The 17,575-nt window shown below is 40.0% G+C and overlaps 2 protein-coding genes across 6 annotated transcripts; one reads left to right on the plus strand and one right to left on the minus strand.

The window, feature by feature from the left end:
- Positions 1-92: 92 nt before the first annotated feature.
- UBA3 (ubiquitin like modifier activating enzyme 3) lies at positions 93-17,372 on the minus strand. Of its 5 annotated transcripts, none has more exons than XM_062630296.1 (18): positions 17,261-17,372; positions 17,083-17,124; positions 14,325-14,445; positions 12,247-12,327; positions 9,189-9,271; positions 8,472-8,552; positions 7,788-7,831; positions 6,559-6,623; positions 5,591-5,746; positions 5,367-5,469; positions 4,778-4,891; positions 3,301-3,354; positions 2,869-2,905; positions 2,710-2,791; positions 1,682-1,782; positions 1,496-1,559; positions 1,334-1,388; positions 93-853 (listed from the first exon to the last, which is right to left on the minus strand). In XM_062630296.1, the coding sequence occupies exons 1-18, from the start codon at positions 17,278-17,280 to the stop codon at positions 765-767; spliced, it is 1,392 nt and encodes a 463-aa protein (XP_062486280.1). In that variant the 5' UTR covers positions 17,281-17,372; the 3' UTR covers positions 93-764. The 5 variants fall into 5 exon arrangements, 4 of the variants coding, with proteins under 4 accessions (XP_062486280.1, XP_062486283.1, XP_062486281.1 ...); XM_062630299.1 differs by having other exon boundaries at positions 17,250-17,314; XM_062630297.1 differs by lacking the exon at positions 17,083-17,124 and having other exon boundaries at positions 17,261-17,342.
- Positions 12,694-13,477, plus strand: LOC134169649 (prolactin regulatory element-binding protein-like; the record flags this gene model as incomplete). The annotated part of the gene is given in 3 exon segments (XM_062630407.1): positions 12,694-12,724; positions 12,727-13,299; positions 13,302-13,477. Coding segments are annotated over 3 exon segments (699 nt in total), but the record flags the coding sequence as incomplete, so codon positions are not given.
- Positions 17,373-17,575: the final 203 nt, after the last annotated feature.

Below are 17,575 nucleotides of genomic sequence, written 5' to 3' on the forward strand. Positions count from 1 at the left end.
TTACTGGAAGGTCTCTGAGGGAAGCAGCCAAACACCCTAGGTGTTTTAACCAATGTTAAACTCGAATGTCCACAGATAAGCCACAAACTAAGGTCTTTATGATTTTTTATTAATAAATACCTTAACAGCACCAATGATACTTGAACAATCCTGCAATGCTGTGCACAGCAGCTGCTTGGAGACTGCAAGATGTGTCCGTGTATCCAGGTATGGTTTTGTCCTTTCACGTTTGCTTGTAAACGAAGTAATATCTTCCAAACTTGACACCTTTCATAGAATTGATCAAATCAATACCAAATAAGAGGAAAATGCTCATTTTAATCTACTAGCCTCTTCTGGTTTCAAGGTAATTCACAAAGTGTACCGGAGTGCTACGATTTAAAACCACATCGTTGTGCTGCCTTTTAAAGGGTCATCTCTTCGCATATACATATGCACACGTGTTGAAAATGAGAGGTTTGGCCACCTTAAAGTTTCCATGTATCTGAAAGTATACTAACACTAAGATTTTGACAACGAAAACTGGAAAAAACTGTATATTCCTATACATCAGAATTCTGTACATTAATAAGCATTTATACAAATATAACCCACCAAATATTGGCTTCTGCATACAATTCTGAAACATGGTGATTCATCTGCATTCCAACAATGCTAGTACTAACAGGAACAATTCAGGCTGCTTTAGCACCCACAGGGCACGTTTATTTTACACGGTGGGTGCAGACTTCTCTCACTGTATATGCAGTTTACTTATGAATAAATTAAGTGGTAAAGTGAAGCTTGAACAACATAGTCTGTGGTGTAGTAACATCAGCAACTGCAAGTTCCTGGCCATCCACAAGCCCCAGTTCTGAAACAGAAAGAAGTTTAAGTACAGCAAACCCATGTGACTTGTCTTTCTTTTAAATTAAAATAAAGTTATGAATGCCATTCCCATAAACTGTGAGTATGATGAACTGAAGCTGCAAACACTTCACTAGCTAAACCAATAGCCACCTAATTCAACCAGGAAACCAACAGACCTTGTCAAGAAATAATAAAACACTGCTGAAGCGTGTTTCATTTACATCAGTTCAACTTTGTCGCAATGTTTTTCTCTGTATCTGCCCATGTTTCACATTTAAGCAATTCGAAGCTCAGCCATGAGCAAACTGAGAAAAGGGTATTGTACATACAAGGATAATGAAGCACGTTCTAGTGTATAGTGCAAAAGAAAGTTAAACGTCATAGTATAGTGCAAAATAAAAGTTAAACATGCCATAGTGAGGGATAAAACTGACTTTCTGTTTAGAGCAGTATCATGAAAATCTACACGACAAGTGTAAGATACCTTTTAGTGTCTTGGAAAGATTTGGCCTTGTACGTTCTTCAATTGAAGCTACCGTCTGAAGAAAAACAGGTAAAGACAAGTCAAAACATTTCCTTTCAAATTCAGGAAAGTAAATTTAATTAAATGAAGATTATTAAAGATAATTACATATATTCAGGTTACCTGTAAGTAAAGTGTTTTATTTCCCCCATACATAGTTGCTGTGATTGCAGGAGATTTCATTTGCCTATATATAAAACATTTCAAAGAAAAACCAGACAATCAGGTAAAAATACATTTAGAAAGTGCCTTCTTGAAACACTGAACTACAAAAAATTATCAAATAAATCATAATAGCTGCACACTTACAATGAAGCATTATTTGTCAAGTAATCCAAAATCTCCTGCAGTTTAGCTGATGGGGAAATCTCTATGTTTTGGGGAAGTTGGCTGCAAGCTGGACAGTTCTCCTGCACAGGAATGCATGTTACATTAGTGTTTAAAAAATGCTGCCAGTAAAGTCTCAAAATTATTTGTGTGTTTGTGGGGTTTTATCTCTAGAAATATTAATACTGCTGCAAGTATTAGTGACAAAACCCAGCTCCTCACGAGGTCTGTCACTGTTTGACTGGCTCCCAACAGCAACAAAGTATTTATGAACTGTAAATTTCACCTGACATAAAATTTAATACTACAAACTTACAAATAATTGCTGTCACAACCTCTTTTAGGGAAGATTTGCTTACGAGTCTTCTTAAGATTGTGTATCTTATTTTGTAAACCATATTTCCCATATGACAGGGGAAGTCTTCAGGATTCACTTTCAGTAAAGTCAAGTATTGTTTCTTCTGCAGGTAATACAGCAGGTAGCACAGCAGAAACAGTTGATACGCCCATGTTGCACCAGCAGACACCAGAAACAGCTGTCTGAAGAACCTCCCTATACCAGAAGCTACTTTTCCAAATATTAAGAAACTTTGGCTAAACATGCAAAAGTTAAATATTTATTTATTACATAAAATATGTAATAGTATTTGGTAAACTGATGGGTAGAAGAAAAGGTTTCATTATCAGGATATCAAATAAAACATCTGTTCACCTGCAGGTAAACAGCCCTGCTACTCTGCATGGACAGACCACCACTGTCATTACTCTTAGACCCCAGAACCACAGAAAATTTAACAGAACAGAAATTCCTACAAACTAAAAACAACGCTCTGGAGAAGTAGCAGACAAGTAACATTGTAGTTTCTACTTTCAAAACTTCAGAAATACAATTATTCAGTGCTGGGGGTGAAGAGGTTCAATATCGGGTTTCAGAAATATACACAAACTGTCTAAATTCAATAAAGATCAAAGTCAAGGAAACAACCCTGCAAGACTTGAACAGCACTAACCTTCCTCTCAGCTTCAAATGTGTGTGTGTATAATCCATCCACATCATTAAACACCAAGTAGTTGTTAAGAGGAACGTATGCACTGTAATGACAAATGTTTGCGTTAGTATATGCCATTATGTTAAATATCATGTGAGTTATTAATAAGAAATGAAATACCTTGTGGCTATTTTAAAAACTTCAGTGGCGCAAACAGCTGCAATGAGGAAAAAAACAAGTTTCTTCATTCTAGCTCGGAACATACAGAGACATCAGTGCACAGAGATGTGCCAAAAATGACAAGAAGTAAATCAAGTACAATTTGTAAAGAGAAAAATAAACATGTGAAGTTAGCTGGTAGTTCCATGCATTAATACCACAGATTCAGCATTAAGCTGATATACTGTGGGTTTTTTCCCCATTCTTAAATGCTTTTGATCACTCCCAGAGTCACAAACAAGTTTAAAATTTATAGTCACATACTCTGTGGAAAACAGAAATGAGACCGTAAGAATAAATCAAACTCATTAAAAAAGTTCTCAATTCCAAACTGTTCCCTTACAAAACTCTAAAGTGTGTAAAGCAGAAGTGAAATGAGTTCTTGTAGCATACCTGCAATTACTGCATTTGTAGAAGCTACTGCTGGAATAATTCGTTTAACCACCCCTGTAAAAACAAAACATAGAGCTTTGTCTTTTCCAAGGAGAGAGAGACAACTGAGATACGGCTTTTTATCCAGAATAATTATAGAAGGGTGTACCCAAAAGTACTTTAAGCATTCCAGGAGCTTCTGTAACAATAAGGTATGATGGCATGTTGCTCAAGTGTTTGGGCGTTTCTTTATTTTAGGAATGGATCAAACACATTGAGAAAAATAAGGTATTGCATAAAGAGAACTAGTAAACTAATTCTAAAACCAAGTATTCTGTATTTACCACTGAAAACTAATTTCAAACCCAGTTCTAGTCTTGCTTAACTGGAAAAATGCAGGAAGGAAAGATATTTGAGTTTAAAATTCCTTCTGCACGAACAGGCTTGCCAAACTGTACTGGCATCTGTAGCCAACTCTTCTTCCATCCAGCTAAACAGCCATACACCAATACGAAGCAAGATTTCTTATGCATACAAGTTTGTACACCAGGAACAAGGAGGTTTACTCTTTCTCAGGCCTGCCAAAACACAGCAAATTCCTAAGTAAGCAAGTTCCTCTGGCTTCTCATTATTGACTTGTCCCCTCCATACCTGAGAAAACATGCATAAAGCTTTTATCTTTGCCATCTTTCTTCTATGTACTTTATAATTAAGCCACCTTCAAACACTGAAAACCATGCTGCCGTGTGCATGCACATTACATTTAAAAATTGGAGTTCACATTTATCTGTACCAAAAAATACTACTAGAGAAGCCAGTATAAACTGCTGCAAAGACAATGACTATCTGCAATACACTAGGGGGAATCTGAGGAAGATACACAACAATCAGTTTGCCCTTTCTTGATAGACAGGCACACACTGAGGTGTGGCATTTCAAGCTCAGCATTTCAAATGTATTCTCAGTACTACAAGCCAACAATCAGAAGTTATTACAAATTCTGGAGATGCTGTATGAGACTCTCCTTTTCTATTTGGTTAATGTTTAAAATGCTCAATGAGTGGCAGCATTCTGCATCTGCACCTGAACAGAGGCACGCACAGCAGTGAAGAATAGATGCTACAGTCTTAACCAGCCTAAATTGGCATAAAATGTTCTTGCTAAAAGCAATCTCATTCTACTCTTTGACCCAGCAAAAGTGGTCACAGTGTAATGTAAACCATGGAGCTGCTCCAGGCTAAAAATAAAATGGCAAAAAGAATGTTCAGTTTTGTCCCAGTTAAGTTCCTCTGATTCATCACAAACATCTGATTCATCATAAAAATATTTGTGCTGGTATAGGAAACAAGCTGCTTGTTTCTGTTTTAAGATATTAAGGGAGAAAAGAACTATTTCTTTCTCAGCAGAGCTGCCAACTTAGTCATAACAAACACAAAGAATGCTAATCCAGACTAATTGCAAATGCCATAAGCTCAGTGAAATGCCATACCCCCCTTACCTTGGGTGAGTCTGTATGTGACACCTTTAATTTTAAATTGTGATGCTCTTTCTAATGACTTCTGGTAAATCCACTGGATATGTTCAGGGTCATCTCCATCCAACACAACACCTTCTACAGCAGAGTTAAGAATTTATAAGTAAGTTAGTCACAAGACTTCTTCAGAAATGTTCTTTTTGTCAAAAAAAATACCTTTCATTAAGGTTAAAATGAATACCCCATTAAGCTATTAAAACTTGATACTTTAAACAAATACCGTTTCTAGGAACATTGTAAATTCTAACACATTCCATATACAAACTATCTTAACTTTGCAGATTTACAGAGCGGTTAGAAGTTACATTTTGAATCAGGAAAGTCATTGTGCAGTATGACAGAGGTAAACACATGATCAAATGTGGAACCTGAAAGCGAGTCCGAGCAGAGAAAATCCATCACCAGCTCAGAGGAGCCTCAGACTGACTACAACGAGCTACCTAAGATTAAAAGGTAGGATTGTTCTATTAAAAATAGCTGTGTATACCTAACTCAAAACAAATCAGTTAAAAAGAGAACTGACAGTTTAGCACCAGTGCAATATACTCATTACCTCCAAAAGGTTGCTCCTTGGGCCACTGCAATATCCTGACATACTCAATACAGTGCTCTGGTAGCCTGGGCATAGACGCAATTGTACACATGGGAAAATTGACCTGGTGTGGGCAGGGGAGGAAAACCAGAATAAAGTGTGTAATACATTATGTACAGTGCTAGGAAAAGAAATAAGCTAATCAGAGGAATATAAAGAAAGGAAGTATCACTGGTTGCAATTACCTGCGGTGGGTAAAGCTCAAGCGTGCATTCAACACAGGCTGTCATACCAGGAATAATCACACGAACATTTCCTTTAAAACCTTCTGTCCCTCCATCGATTAAAGGTATGATGGAACTTGGATCCAGTACACCATCTTCATAGTGTAAAAATGACATCTAATGAATAAATGGGGGGAAGAAGGGGGATTGTTGGATTTTGATTTTCCAAACAAGTTGCAGGGAGGAAAACAAAAACCCCCTAAAAATTTTATTCTTAATAGTACATCACAAGGCTGAATGCTTAATATACAGTTTAAGAGCACATAGTGTGTAAGACACTACTTATCAGTGCACAGGACTTGATCAACCACCTTCACCCTCCTCCTCCCTTACCCCCCAGTGAATGCTGTTTTCCCCTTATACTATACCAAAACAAATGACTAATTGGTTTGAAGGATTTGGGGGGTTAATTCTTGGTTTGTTGTTTTGTTAGGGTTTTTTTGTTGTTTTGTTTTGTAGATACTGGTAAATACTCAAGCCTTCTACTACTGTGTAGCACCAGGGCTCTAAAAGATGACATTTACAAGTTGCAGCACGGTAAGTACTGTTTGGCTAATAAGAAAAACCCAAACGTTCACAATGAGAGCATCCAGAGAAGCTGTGGAACTTCCCTTCTTATGCTTTTCAAAAGCCGACTGCACAAGGCCACACAAATGTGATCTAAATTTGAAACTACCCCTGCAGGGCACTGCACAAATGTTATCTAATGCTCCTCAAGAAAAAGGCAGCTAAGAAAACATACATTTTATCCTGTTCACAAAGACAAAAGAAAACAGAAATAGAGAAAGCTGAAGTTTCAACAGCCCTCATTTCATTTTAATAACACATTCTACACAAATCTGTTCAATTCTAGTTAGCTATACTCAAGCAATAACCAGGCTTTAAAAAAGACTGAAGAAAAAAGACTTTAAAAAGACTGAAGACTTTACCAGCATGCCATTTATCCATCTTCTGGCAATTATAGAGTCCAGCCCACAAACAATAATATGAAATTCTAGAGGGAAGAAGAGTCTATTATTTAAAGTCCACACTAAATCATACTTCTTAAGACAAGCAAAATATTCTGTTCATAACAGTCCAGAGGAACTGACTGCAGTTTAACTATCTCCCTTAGATCCCCTATATTACAGATGCATTTGTCTATTTCATAGAATCATAGTATAGTTAGGGTTGGAAAGGACCTTAAGATCATCAAGTTCCAACCTCCCTGCCATGGGCAGGGACATCTCACATTAGACTATGTCACCCAAGGCTTCGTCCAACCTGGCCTTGACCACCAGGGATGGAGCATTCACAACTTCCCTGGGCAACCCATTCCAGTGCCTCACCACCCTAACAGGAAAGAATTTCCTCCTTATATCCAACCTAAACTTCCCCTGTTTAAGTTTTAACCCATTACCCCTTGTCCTATCACTACAGTCCCTAATGAAGAGTCCCTCCCCAGCATCTTTACAGGCCCCCTTCAGATACTGGAAGGCTTCTGTGAGGTCTCCACACAGCCTTCTCTTCTCCAGGCTGAACAGCCCCAACTTTCTCAGCCTGTCTTCATACAGGAGGTGCTCCAGTCCCCTGATCATCCTCGTGGCCCTTCTCTGGACTTGTTCCAACAGTTCCATGTCCTTTTTATGTTGAGGACACCAGAACTGCACACAATTCTCCAAGTGAGGTCCCACAAGAGCAGAGTAGAGGGGCAGGATCACCTCCTTCGACATGCTGGTCACGCTCCTTTTGATGCAGCCCAGGATACAGTTGGCTTTCTGGGCTGCAGGCGCTCACTGCCGGCTCATGTTAAGTTTCTCATCGACCAACACCCCCAAGTCTTTCTCCGCAGGGCTGCTTTGAATCTTTTCTCCGCCCAACCTGTAGCTGTGCCTGGGATTGCTCTGACCAATGTGTAGAGCCTTGCACTTGGTATGGTTAAACTTCGTAATGCTGGCATCAGCCCACCTCACAAGTGTGTCAAGGTCCCTCTGGATGGCACTCCTTCCCTCCAGCGTATCAATCAAACCAATACTTCATACTTCCAGTACAGTATACTGTAGAAGACTAAAGTAGTTAGCTATCTAACCACCAGCAAAAGTAGGTGGTTAGACTGCAGCAACAACTGCCAGATTTCCCTAAAGGACCAGTGTTTGGCAGGGAAACAAATACCACTTACGTCGATAGAAGCTTTCATCCATGTCTTGAATCTTTTTAAAGTATCTGAATGTAAGCCCAGTAAAGGAATATATTTATAAAGTAGATGAGTTTACTGTTTTCTATTTGCTATCCTAAAGCAAAAACATTGTCTAATTTGTTACTATTTGTTATAAAAAGTAGCATATAAAATTAAGATTGAAAATTCCCACTGTTGAATCTGTGGGATCTGAAAAAAAAAAACAACCAAAAGTAAGGGACACAACATAATAGTTCACAGAGGAGAAACCTCAGTAGGCAAACTAGGAAGCTCTAAACGTGTGCTCTCGCAAAGTCCTGTGTCAGTAAGTGCTGCTCCATGTTTATAAACTAATGTCTGCTACCAGTACATACTCAAAAGACTGATGAACAAACCTGATATTTTAATATTTTAGTGAAAAATTGAATACTGTATGTGAATAAAAAGACTCAATAGAAGGAAACATACAAAAGAGTTTCTTAAAGCTTAGTCTTCTTTCCCCAGTGCATACTTCCTGTATGCCAATGTCACTGAGAAAGAATTCCTAATCACCAGCTGAATGAATCTGTTCTTTATTGTATGAAAAAGAGAGGATGGCAGCAAATTACTTTAGATAGTCTTACCACCTACAGAGTTTTCTAGGTTTTTTGAAGCTTTCAGGGCTACTACTTCCCTACAAAAGGATACGCTACAACAGCACAGTTGGGAATGCGGTTGTTTAGGAATTCTGCTGCAACTTCTGCTTTTGGTCGCCCAACATCCTTCGGACTGGGAAGAAACCAAGCAATTTCAAACACATTTTTTAGTAGATTCAATCTTTCCAGACTCTATGCACTGCAATACTGAATTAAATGACTAATTGTTACTGGAGGACAATTTATAGATATGGATAGTATCACATAGAATAGAACAGTTTGGGTTGGAAGGGACTTTCAAGAGACATCTAGTCCAACCCCCTGCAATAAGCAGGGACATCTTCAACTAAATCAAGCTGTCCTAATCAAGGCATCCCTGTAAAGCATCAGATATAAGAACCTGTTATTTAAATATGTCTATGTACCTATAGTTATCAGAACCAAAACCATACAATTTGTCACTTAGCTTGGAAGAAAAGGGCACCAGAAAGATTGGTATGTCAATCTCTGTGCATTATTCTTTGGTGTCACTTTTTCATTAGTCATTAGCTGTATCTGAATAGTAAGGAACCTATGTTAATTTTCTTCACATCACAGATCCCTGAACAAGAAGGAATCATACATGACATTTAGTTAATTATGAATATTATTGTGATATGAAAGTTCAGTAACATTTAATGACATCTTGTTCAACCAAAATAATGATCATATTCACATATTTTAAGTACATTTAAAAAAACAAAAGTTGAATAGTGAAAATACCACTTACCGAAATAGAAACTGTCGATTCAGATTAGAAACATCTATAGTATCCATGTCAATTACATGGATGTGTCTGAAGCCAGACAGTGCCTGTGAAAAGAGAGTGTAAACTTCATTTAACGGGAAATGAAATGCTTACAGTGCTCCAGAATTCATTCCACGTGCCAAAGAAACAACCTTTGGAGGTACAAACCTATTCGCTCTTCATTCCCTGTGCAGACAGGTATATTGTTGCTCTTTGTTAAAAGAATATCCTTTGTTGGGTTTGTAATGCCGATGTTTACACACATGGAATTAGCCACGTTTCAATGATCAAAGACAATGTTCTATTGAACAAAATATTGCTTTATGCTAGTCATAATACAGGGAAGTCAACAGTAGGCTGATCCATAAGAGGAATTTGCAGTATTCCCTCACAACTGGAGTAAATCAAAAGCCCTTATTATGGGGAAAAAAAAGTGTAGAATTTGAAGAAATACCATTGTTTGGCAGGAACAGAAAACCAAAGTTTAATTCCTCTAAAATGTTAAAGTTTTGAACATTCACTATTTTCACAGTTGGCATAAATGAGTCTGGCATATCCACCTTCAAATCACAGTTCAAAATAAGCCAATGCAAACACATAAAGCTCCCTCCCTATCAAAAGATGCGCTGAACCTCTGGCAGAGGTTCTGCCTGATCTCCGTTTGTATGCAGTCCATCACCAGACTGGGCAAATAACTTTGAAGTAAAACTGTCTTAAAACTGGATTGCAGGTCTGATCTGATAAAATAATGTCTGACAGACACAAAGAAACTATGTGAATTGTAGCTGAAGTGAAATAAATGATATAAAACACTGGGTTTAGAGATAGGAAATGTGCTATGATGTTCTGAAGTGACTTAAAAAAATTCAAGTCCTGTACCTTACGCGTTTTCCTTTAAGACCCAATCTTGTTATATAATAAAGACTTTCAGAACTTTACATTTTACATTTTCTGAATAAACAGAGCTACCCCATGCATAATGCACATTGAAAATGCTGTATTGGGAAACTGATTAAACAGGTGAACAACAGGACTGAAGTACTCCAGAATAGAAACTGATTCTATTAGAAAAGCAACAAGACTCTCTCTCTGTTATACTGGATACCCTTGATGCAGAGCATTCATTCTGTTTCCTTGATAGATGTTCACCTTTTGTTCAATATTATCAAAGCAGACTTGGAGAGCCTGTTAAAAAGAAGAGTGAGCCTGGGGCATCAGAACATACAGTCTTTATAAAGCTTAGATTCATTGTCCCAGAGACATGAATACATGTGAACAGAATCTAGATTTGCTTACTGTTCTGAAAATCATAAAAATAAATCATGATAACTTAAAACTGTACGGATGGGAATTATACACACACAGCAGACTCATGAAGTTCCTTATTATGTACAAATCCTCCATCTCAACAAGCTGTCAACAGATGGAATTTGTTATGTCTCAATGAACACATAAAACAGGAGCTCTGTGCAGAGGTTAAATTCACCAGGACTAAATTCCTAAAGAAAGAAAACTGTCTTGGAGCTGTCATAGTCTCTTCAAGTAAAATCTTGCTCAAGCATTACAGTAGCAAACCAGCAACCAGAATAAGAGCACATGTAAGTGCTGGAACTGTAAAACCCCTAAGTTAATGGATCTGGGATGCCTGGCTTTAAATGAGGCTATTGATTTATCAACGTTCTCAAGCTTGGAGGAAGCCTGTGCAAATACTGAACTAGCAGTACAGAAATTCTATAGTAAAGTGGACTAAGGCACAGCTGTTAGCATAAACTAAGGAATTTATTTTATGATAAGTTATTGTATCAATCCACACATTTTCCATGGAATTCATAAGGACAGAAATTCTTATTATTATATACAACCACAGAAATGTACAGTATTAGTCTAAACTATCAAACTCAAACAGTGTGGTAACAGTAACACATTGATAAATATGAGTGCCTGTGAGGATAAAAACATTTATAAGATAATTAAATTCATACACATTTATTGGGTAAATATCTGATTGCACACGATCCCATAAGTGCATTTTATATGCTTAAAAACTGCTTTTTGAAACACATAGTGAATCCATCATGAACTAACACCATAGTAAGAAAACTACCAAATACCTTCTGGTAATCCATACACCAAGTACTGTAATATTCCTTCTCTCTTCTTACACTATATCTATTCCTCCTTAGACATTTCCAACAGGATATCGCATCTTGGTCTGGCTCAATAAAGTTGGCATTATATAGGCTGAATTCAGACATACATATGTCCCTCTGAGGCATAAGGTTCTGCAGACAACCTCCAATTTACTGATCCTGAGGAACTGGAAAACCTGAGAGCCAGTGCTCAGGAAAGCCAAATGGATTCCAGAGTTGTGAAGGTCACCATAGACACAGTCAGTCTGACTCTACCCATCTCACTATGAAAAAACATAAATAATTCCAGCAATTGGAACCTCACGTTGAATCCAAAGATGAAAAATAAACTGGAATTAAGTTCAACTATGACTGTTAATACTAAACGTTGTGCTGGCTACTTATGGCAATTGAAAGCATCACTTTTCATCTGAAAAGAAACATTTTAGTTAGTACCAGGCTACTTCGAAGAAAAATAACTGTTACTGCTGAAACCAGGACACCATTGTATCCCAAATACCACCTCGTTGTATCATTACAAGCTGATTTGTTCTTAGTTTCTCATCTTCCTAGATCCAGTAATTAGGGAAAATTGCCAACACTGGACCATATCTAAGGCTGCAAGTGAACTTTGTCTACACTTCATGAAGATCACCGTGTTGTCCTCCATGACAAGGTTTAAGATAGCCAAGTAACATTTAGCATATTAGACTACCACCTTCTAAGCTTTCTGTCAAGATGCATTCTTCAAGTTTATTGTCTGTGTCATCACGTATTTTATGTATTTTGATTAGAACTTAAAGATTCAGTAGCTATATACAATCAAAAATGACAAATTAACAAAGTAGAAAATATAATTTACTCAAGGAAAAAAGACTGTAAGACACAAAGGGTGAAAACTGAGTAATTACCAGGTTTTTCAGGAGTTCGCATCCTAATCCTCCTGCTCCAATAACCAGCACTTTACATGTGTTCAACAAAAAATCAAGAGCCTGTGGAAAATATAAAACAAAATATTAATACAGTAAATATGAAAAAGCACAATTTGTCCTTTACTTCATGACCCTTATAAATAAGTTACTGCACATTTTCAGTGCCTAATAAAAGTTTCACATAAAACAACTTCTATCAATGAAACAGTTTGTGTTTGCAGGGCTAATCACGTATCAGACTTTAAACATTTTGTTGAGTTCACACAACTTCTATACCCCAGCTTACAGAAAAGCAGGACCTTTGATTTATCATTATTCTCTTCACATTAATTTGAAAAAAGCAAGTTCCACCTTTATTATTCCATTTAAGGAGATGATATTCTCTTCCTCCAAACATTTTACTGAAATAAAATATCCCTCTGCCTCTGGGAGTTCCCCAGCATAAAGACGACACTGGAGCCCATGACAGGGAGATGGAAGATATCACGCTGGGCCCTGACAACAAGGTGGTCATGGCAGGATGGGACTTCCAGTGCCGTGTGTGGCAGCAGGACCAGCTGGTGATGGGGCTGTGCTGGAACGAGAACCTGCCCGGCATCCCTGACAAGTCTTACCGCTACCAGGCCTGCTGGTCTGGGGGAGTGGAGGACAATGCTGGGCCACTGCCGCTCTACACTGTTGAGGTGTCCCACAAGCAGGAGCGCTGCCCCCCACCCTGCTACCTGACCAAGTGGGATGGGAAGAGCTTCCTGCCACTGCTCACCCGGCCCTATGGCACTGAGGTCATCTGCCTCTGCATAAGTGGCTCAGGTACCTTCCTGGGACCAGGCACAGTGACAGGCTCTGTTGCCATCCACATCACCTTCTCACCACAGAGGCTGTACTATGCGAAGGAGGCCCATTGCATTGCGGTGACAGACGCGGGTTTTGTCCCTGAGAGCCAGCACGGATGGGAGATGCTGGCAGGGAACGAGGGTGCCCTGCTCAGCATGGCTGTTGACAGCCGCTGCAAGCTGCACCTTCTGCCCAGCCGACACTCCCTGTCTGGCTGCTGCTGCTGCTGCTGTGTGCCACGCTCATCGTAGCTGCCATCCTACTGCTGCAACTCGCCTTCCTGGGCTTCCTGTAGACCCCCAGCCCGGGATGGGACCCTGGGGATGGGCAGACTCTGCCGGGCTGGGCCCACCCCCTGCAGGCTGTGAAGAGGATGAGGGACTGGGGTATGAACAGGGGAGCACAGGATGGCGCTGGCAGCCATGTGGGGCAGACACCAGCAAAGAGGGGTCCCCCTGCCCCACTGCTGCTATGAAAACTGGAGGAAAAAAAAATGTATTTTTGGGGGGCTTTTTTTCTTTTTGTTGTCCATGGCAGGGGGGTTGGAACTTGATGATCTTAAGTTCCTTCCCAACCCCAATTATTCTATTCTGTGGTTATATATAACACAAAATAAACAAACAACATTGCCGGCTCAAAGAATTGATTTTTTAACTGTATAACTGCTTTCAGTGGATTGTTCTACTAGACCCCAGTGTCAAACTAGTCAATAATGGAACAGTATATTAAAAAGGCTAATAGTAAAATACATTCAACCGTAAGCTCTGAATCAAAATGTACCAAGAAAAGAAAGCAGAAGAAATATATTAAACAGCCTAGATTTTGCTTTTCCCTACTAAACATCTTTCCCAATTCTTTAAGTATTCATATTAACCTTAATTCCTCCTTTAAGTACAAGAAATTCCTTACTGTATCTAATTACTTAAAAACAGAGAGAGAAATGCTGCTATTTCTCATGTGAAACTTAAAAGACAGAGCATAATTCATATGCTGTTATACATTTTTATATACGATGACAGCAAGCTTGCAGTTGACAGTGTACAACTCAGAAACACAAGCTTATGAAAAGAATACAAGTTCTTCTAGAACCCTAATGTTCAACTGATTAAACACAAGCTTTTCATGCACTTCTAGTATTCATACACTGCTGGTGATCAATTAATGAAACTTTACATCAGCCTGCAACACACACTACAGATTTATTTAAAGTAAGTGTTTCTCACTTGAGTGCCTGGCTCGAAATCAGGATGTGTGAATGGTCCAGATCGCTCGAGAAACTTCCTTACATGGTTCCAGCGACCTTCCCAGTCTCCAGTGTCCCCACACCCACCATCAACAGCCATTCTGCACAGAACACAGTAAATTCAGCTGCAAAATCATAGAGAAAAAGCCACGCCTCCAAAACGTTTTATTTCTTTATATAGCTTACAAATACCTACATTATTGACCATTCATACAAATGCATCTGCATATTCCTTAAGCGCATAAGTTATGCACATGAACATTTGCATGAGTGGATTTTATTTGTAGAACTAGAAAGCAACAATACAAATCTGCATAGAGGGGAAAACCACAGGCATTTCAATAAACCCCACTGATTCTGCTTTTACTAGTAAAAGTTGACCTGAAGTGAAAAAAGGGTCTAGCCATTTTCCTTTAATTTCCCTTGTATTTAAAGAGGACACAGAAAAAGAGGTCATCCCTTTAGATTTCGAGGGTATCAAGTCCTGTTTCCTTTTTCTGACAGATTTTTGAAGTTCATAAATCATATTTAGAATTATCAGTGTGTAACTAGATTTGTGAGGCATTGAATAATAACAGTAAAATGCTCCAACACTGGCCTCTGAGTCTTCACAGTTAATTTAAATGAGTGTTACCAAAGTAAGAATCTACCCTTTTTTCTGCTTTTGCAGGTCACTTTTAGCAGTACATAAATTTAAACTCTTCAGAGACTTACTGGAATAGTTCAACATCAGCTCTCATAAGCAACTTTCCAACATAGGATCAGCACCTACACAGAACAAGCCCTTTCTTAAAGGAGCACACTTCCCATTTTAAATAGGAGCACCACTCAATGTGTATGTACAATTACGTTCTATGTTAATAAAAAACTAAGCTTGTTACAAAAGAGCTTATGAAGTATGAAAGGTTGTGTCATCACTGATAAGGTGCATTATTTGCTTCCTCCTCTGAAGTAACAGGAAGAACACTCGGATCAATAACTGTTGAGTAATGTTTAGAATTTATTATTACTTCCTGGTGACTTATTTCAGAAGGAAAATGTAGTAAAAACATGTAGACAATGAGTGCCTTTATCCTCACAGAATTCAGAAGATGGACAACCCAGTATGTCCAGAGTAACTTTAATTTACAGGCAGTTTGTTTTGCAAGAATTTCAGTAACAGGGAAAACTTCACTAAACTGCAGGAATAAATACATCATAATTCGCTTGTGTTTTGACTGCAGACTGAACTCATTCCTCATTAACTGCTGGCTTCAGGTAAGCTACTGAATTAACAGTTGAAGATCTAAAACATTTATCTCAGTTCATAAAGGTCTTTTGACCTCTGACTTGCACTTCTGAATCTTCCCCAGTTTCCACAATAATGTGAAAATACACATATTTCACATCATGGGAGAGAGTGTGAATAAATACAGCACTCCCTCTGCTGAACCCTGGGCTCATCTGTTTGCAGGATACATTAAGCACTGTCTTATACAAATAAAATGGGCCAATACACATCACAATTACTTCTATGGATTATATTATAATTCTTAACTTTTCTGGAAACAAGTGCAGAAGCAGTGCTTGGTGACATTAACTTTTTTTTATATAGTCCATATAAACACCTATTAAGCAGTAGTACTCCCTTTAGATGTGCTTTTCCTTTATAAGTGATAAAACGGTAAGCTCTAGCTTCATTTTTGTGATTATACTACAGTTTGCTTTTTTACAAGGTTGGACATTGTGGAGATCCGAAAAACATCAGTAACTCCACCTGAGATTTTATGTTTAACTTCAGAGACGGGTTTCTAAAACGTTTATGTTGGTGTTGTTACAGCGTTAGCAGGTATCTGTTATGAGAGCTTAACAAAATTCCTGTTTATTTCATTGAATTACTTTAATTTGACAATTTGTTTAATATATCAGAGCAGGACAGTGCTTATGTTGCTTTAGGCCCAGACTTTCCCTTCTCATCTTCAAAGCTCCACGTGTATGAGGGACTTGGCATGCACCCCTCCCCATCCAACATGCACAGGGATTTTTGTGACCCTCACCCCAACACACGCATGCACTGCCTGTGAGTCCACCGCTCAAACAGGCAAGTCTGCTTGGTGATCTCTGGGAAGAGGGACACAAGCAGATGGAACGGAACAGTTAAGGGATGGAAGCAGATGAGGTTAAAGACTACTGAGCATTAGTTTTCAAGGCTGTTAAGACAGATGCACGGAATTTAGGGTTTTAATAAGCAGAGGCAACAGTTCCATAGCCTGAACTTTTAATTTTCAGCCAAAATTTAGTCACCTGCTTCTAGCCTAGAGGTCCTCCCCAGGTCCCTGACAGGCAATGCAGCTCTTCCCACTCCTGTCACAAAGCTCTCCAGCACACCAGCCTTTACTCATGCCAAGCTCCAAGCCCGCGATTCCCATCCCCACTCCGGGTGAGCCCCTTGGTCCTCTCCCCAGGGAGATTACTCTTCCCCAGTCCTTGCTATTCAAGCGCCCTTTCGCGTCCCCCCTCCTCATTTTGGCCCCTCTAACACCTCCAGCTCCCTTCACCGCGGGGCGCCGGGCCGCTCACGCACGGTCACCGCAGGCAGCGCCTCTCCATCGGGCTCCACAACTAACCCGCAGCCTCCTCCCAGCCCATACCTCTCCTGCGGGGCTGCGGCTCACCCTGACCTACCAGCCACCCCTCAGCAAGCGCTGCCTGCCCCTGCCCCGGGCCGGGAGCCCGCTCACCCGCAGCCCCGCACTAACCCATCCGCCAGCAGCTCCTCTAGCCTCCTTCTTTTCTTCTCCCTAAAAGAGAGAGAATAAAAGAAGGGTCAGTATCGCGCTACAGAGACCGGGGAGGAGAGAGAGGGGACCCCGGAGCCCACCCGTCCCCGGGAAGCGGGGAAAGGGCCGGCCAAGCACACACATACAGGGCACTTACGGTTCTTCGCTATCCGCCATATTTCCCTCTGCTTCCCACCTTGCTCCGCGGCTCCCCAATGGGCGGTGCTTCCCCAGCGCGCCGCCGCGGTTGCAGGCCTAGAGAGTCGGAGAGGGGGACAGAGCGCCCTGAGCGCCATGGCAACCAGGCGGGGTACCGCTGGGCCCGGAGGTACAGACCGGGCAGCCGAAGCCACACCTGCCTCACGCCGCCACTTCCCTCCCTCTCTCCGGCCCCAAGCGCCTGGCCCCGGGTCCCCAAGGCTCTCCCGACGCCCATATCCCCGACGCTTCCCAGGAGCTCGGGACGGCTTCC

Source organism: Pezoporus occidentalis, unplaced genomic scaffold, assembly GCF_034315485.1.
Source record: "Pezoporus occidentalis ecotype Australia unplaced genomic scaffold, CSIRO_AGI_Poc_V1 ctg35, whole genome shotgun sequence".
NCBI classification, from domain to species: Eukaryota; Metazoa; Chordata; class Aves; order Psittaciformes; family Psittacidae; genus Pezoporus; species Pezoporus occidentalis.

What these genes read in the sequence shown, in the direction of transcription:
- UBA3 (XM_062630296.1), bottom strand. Translation starts at nt 17,280, where the DNA reads ATGGCGGATAGCGAAGAACC. An exon ending in AATCGACAGTTTCTATTTCG is followed by an intron (nt 8,553 to 9,188) that starts GTAAGTGGTATT and finishes GTTTCTTCCCAG; the next exon opens with TCCGAAGGATGTTGGGCGAC. An exon ending in CATTTGAAGCTGAGAGGAAG is followed by an intron (nt 1,783 to 2,709) that starts GTTAGTGCTGTT and finishes ATTCCTGTGCAG; the next exon opens with GAGAACTGTCCAGCTTGCAG.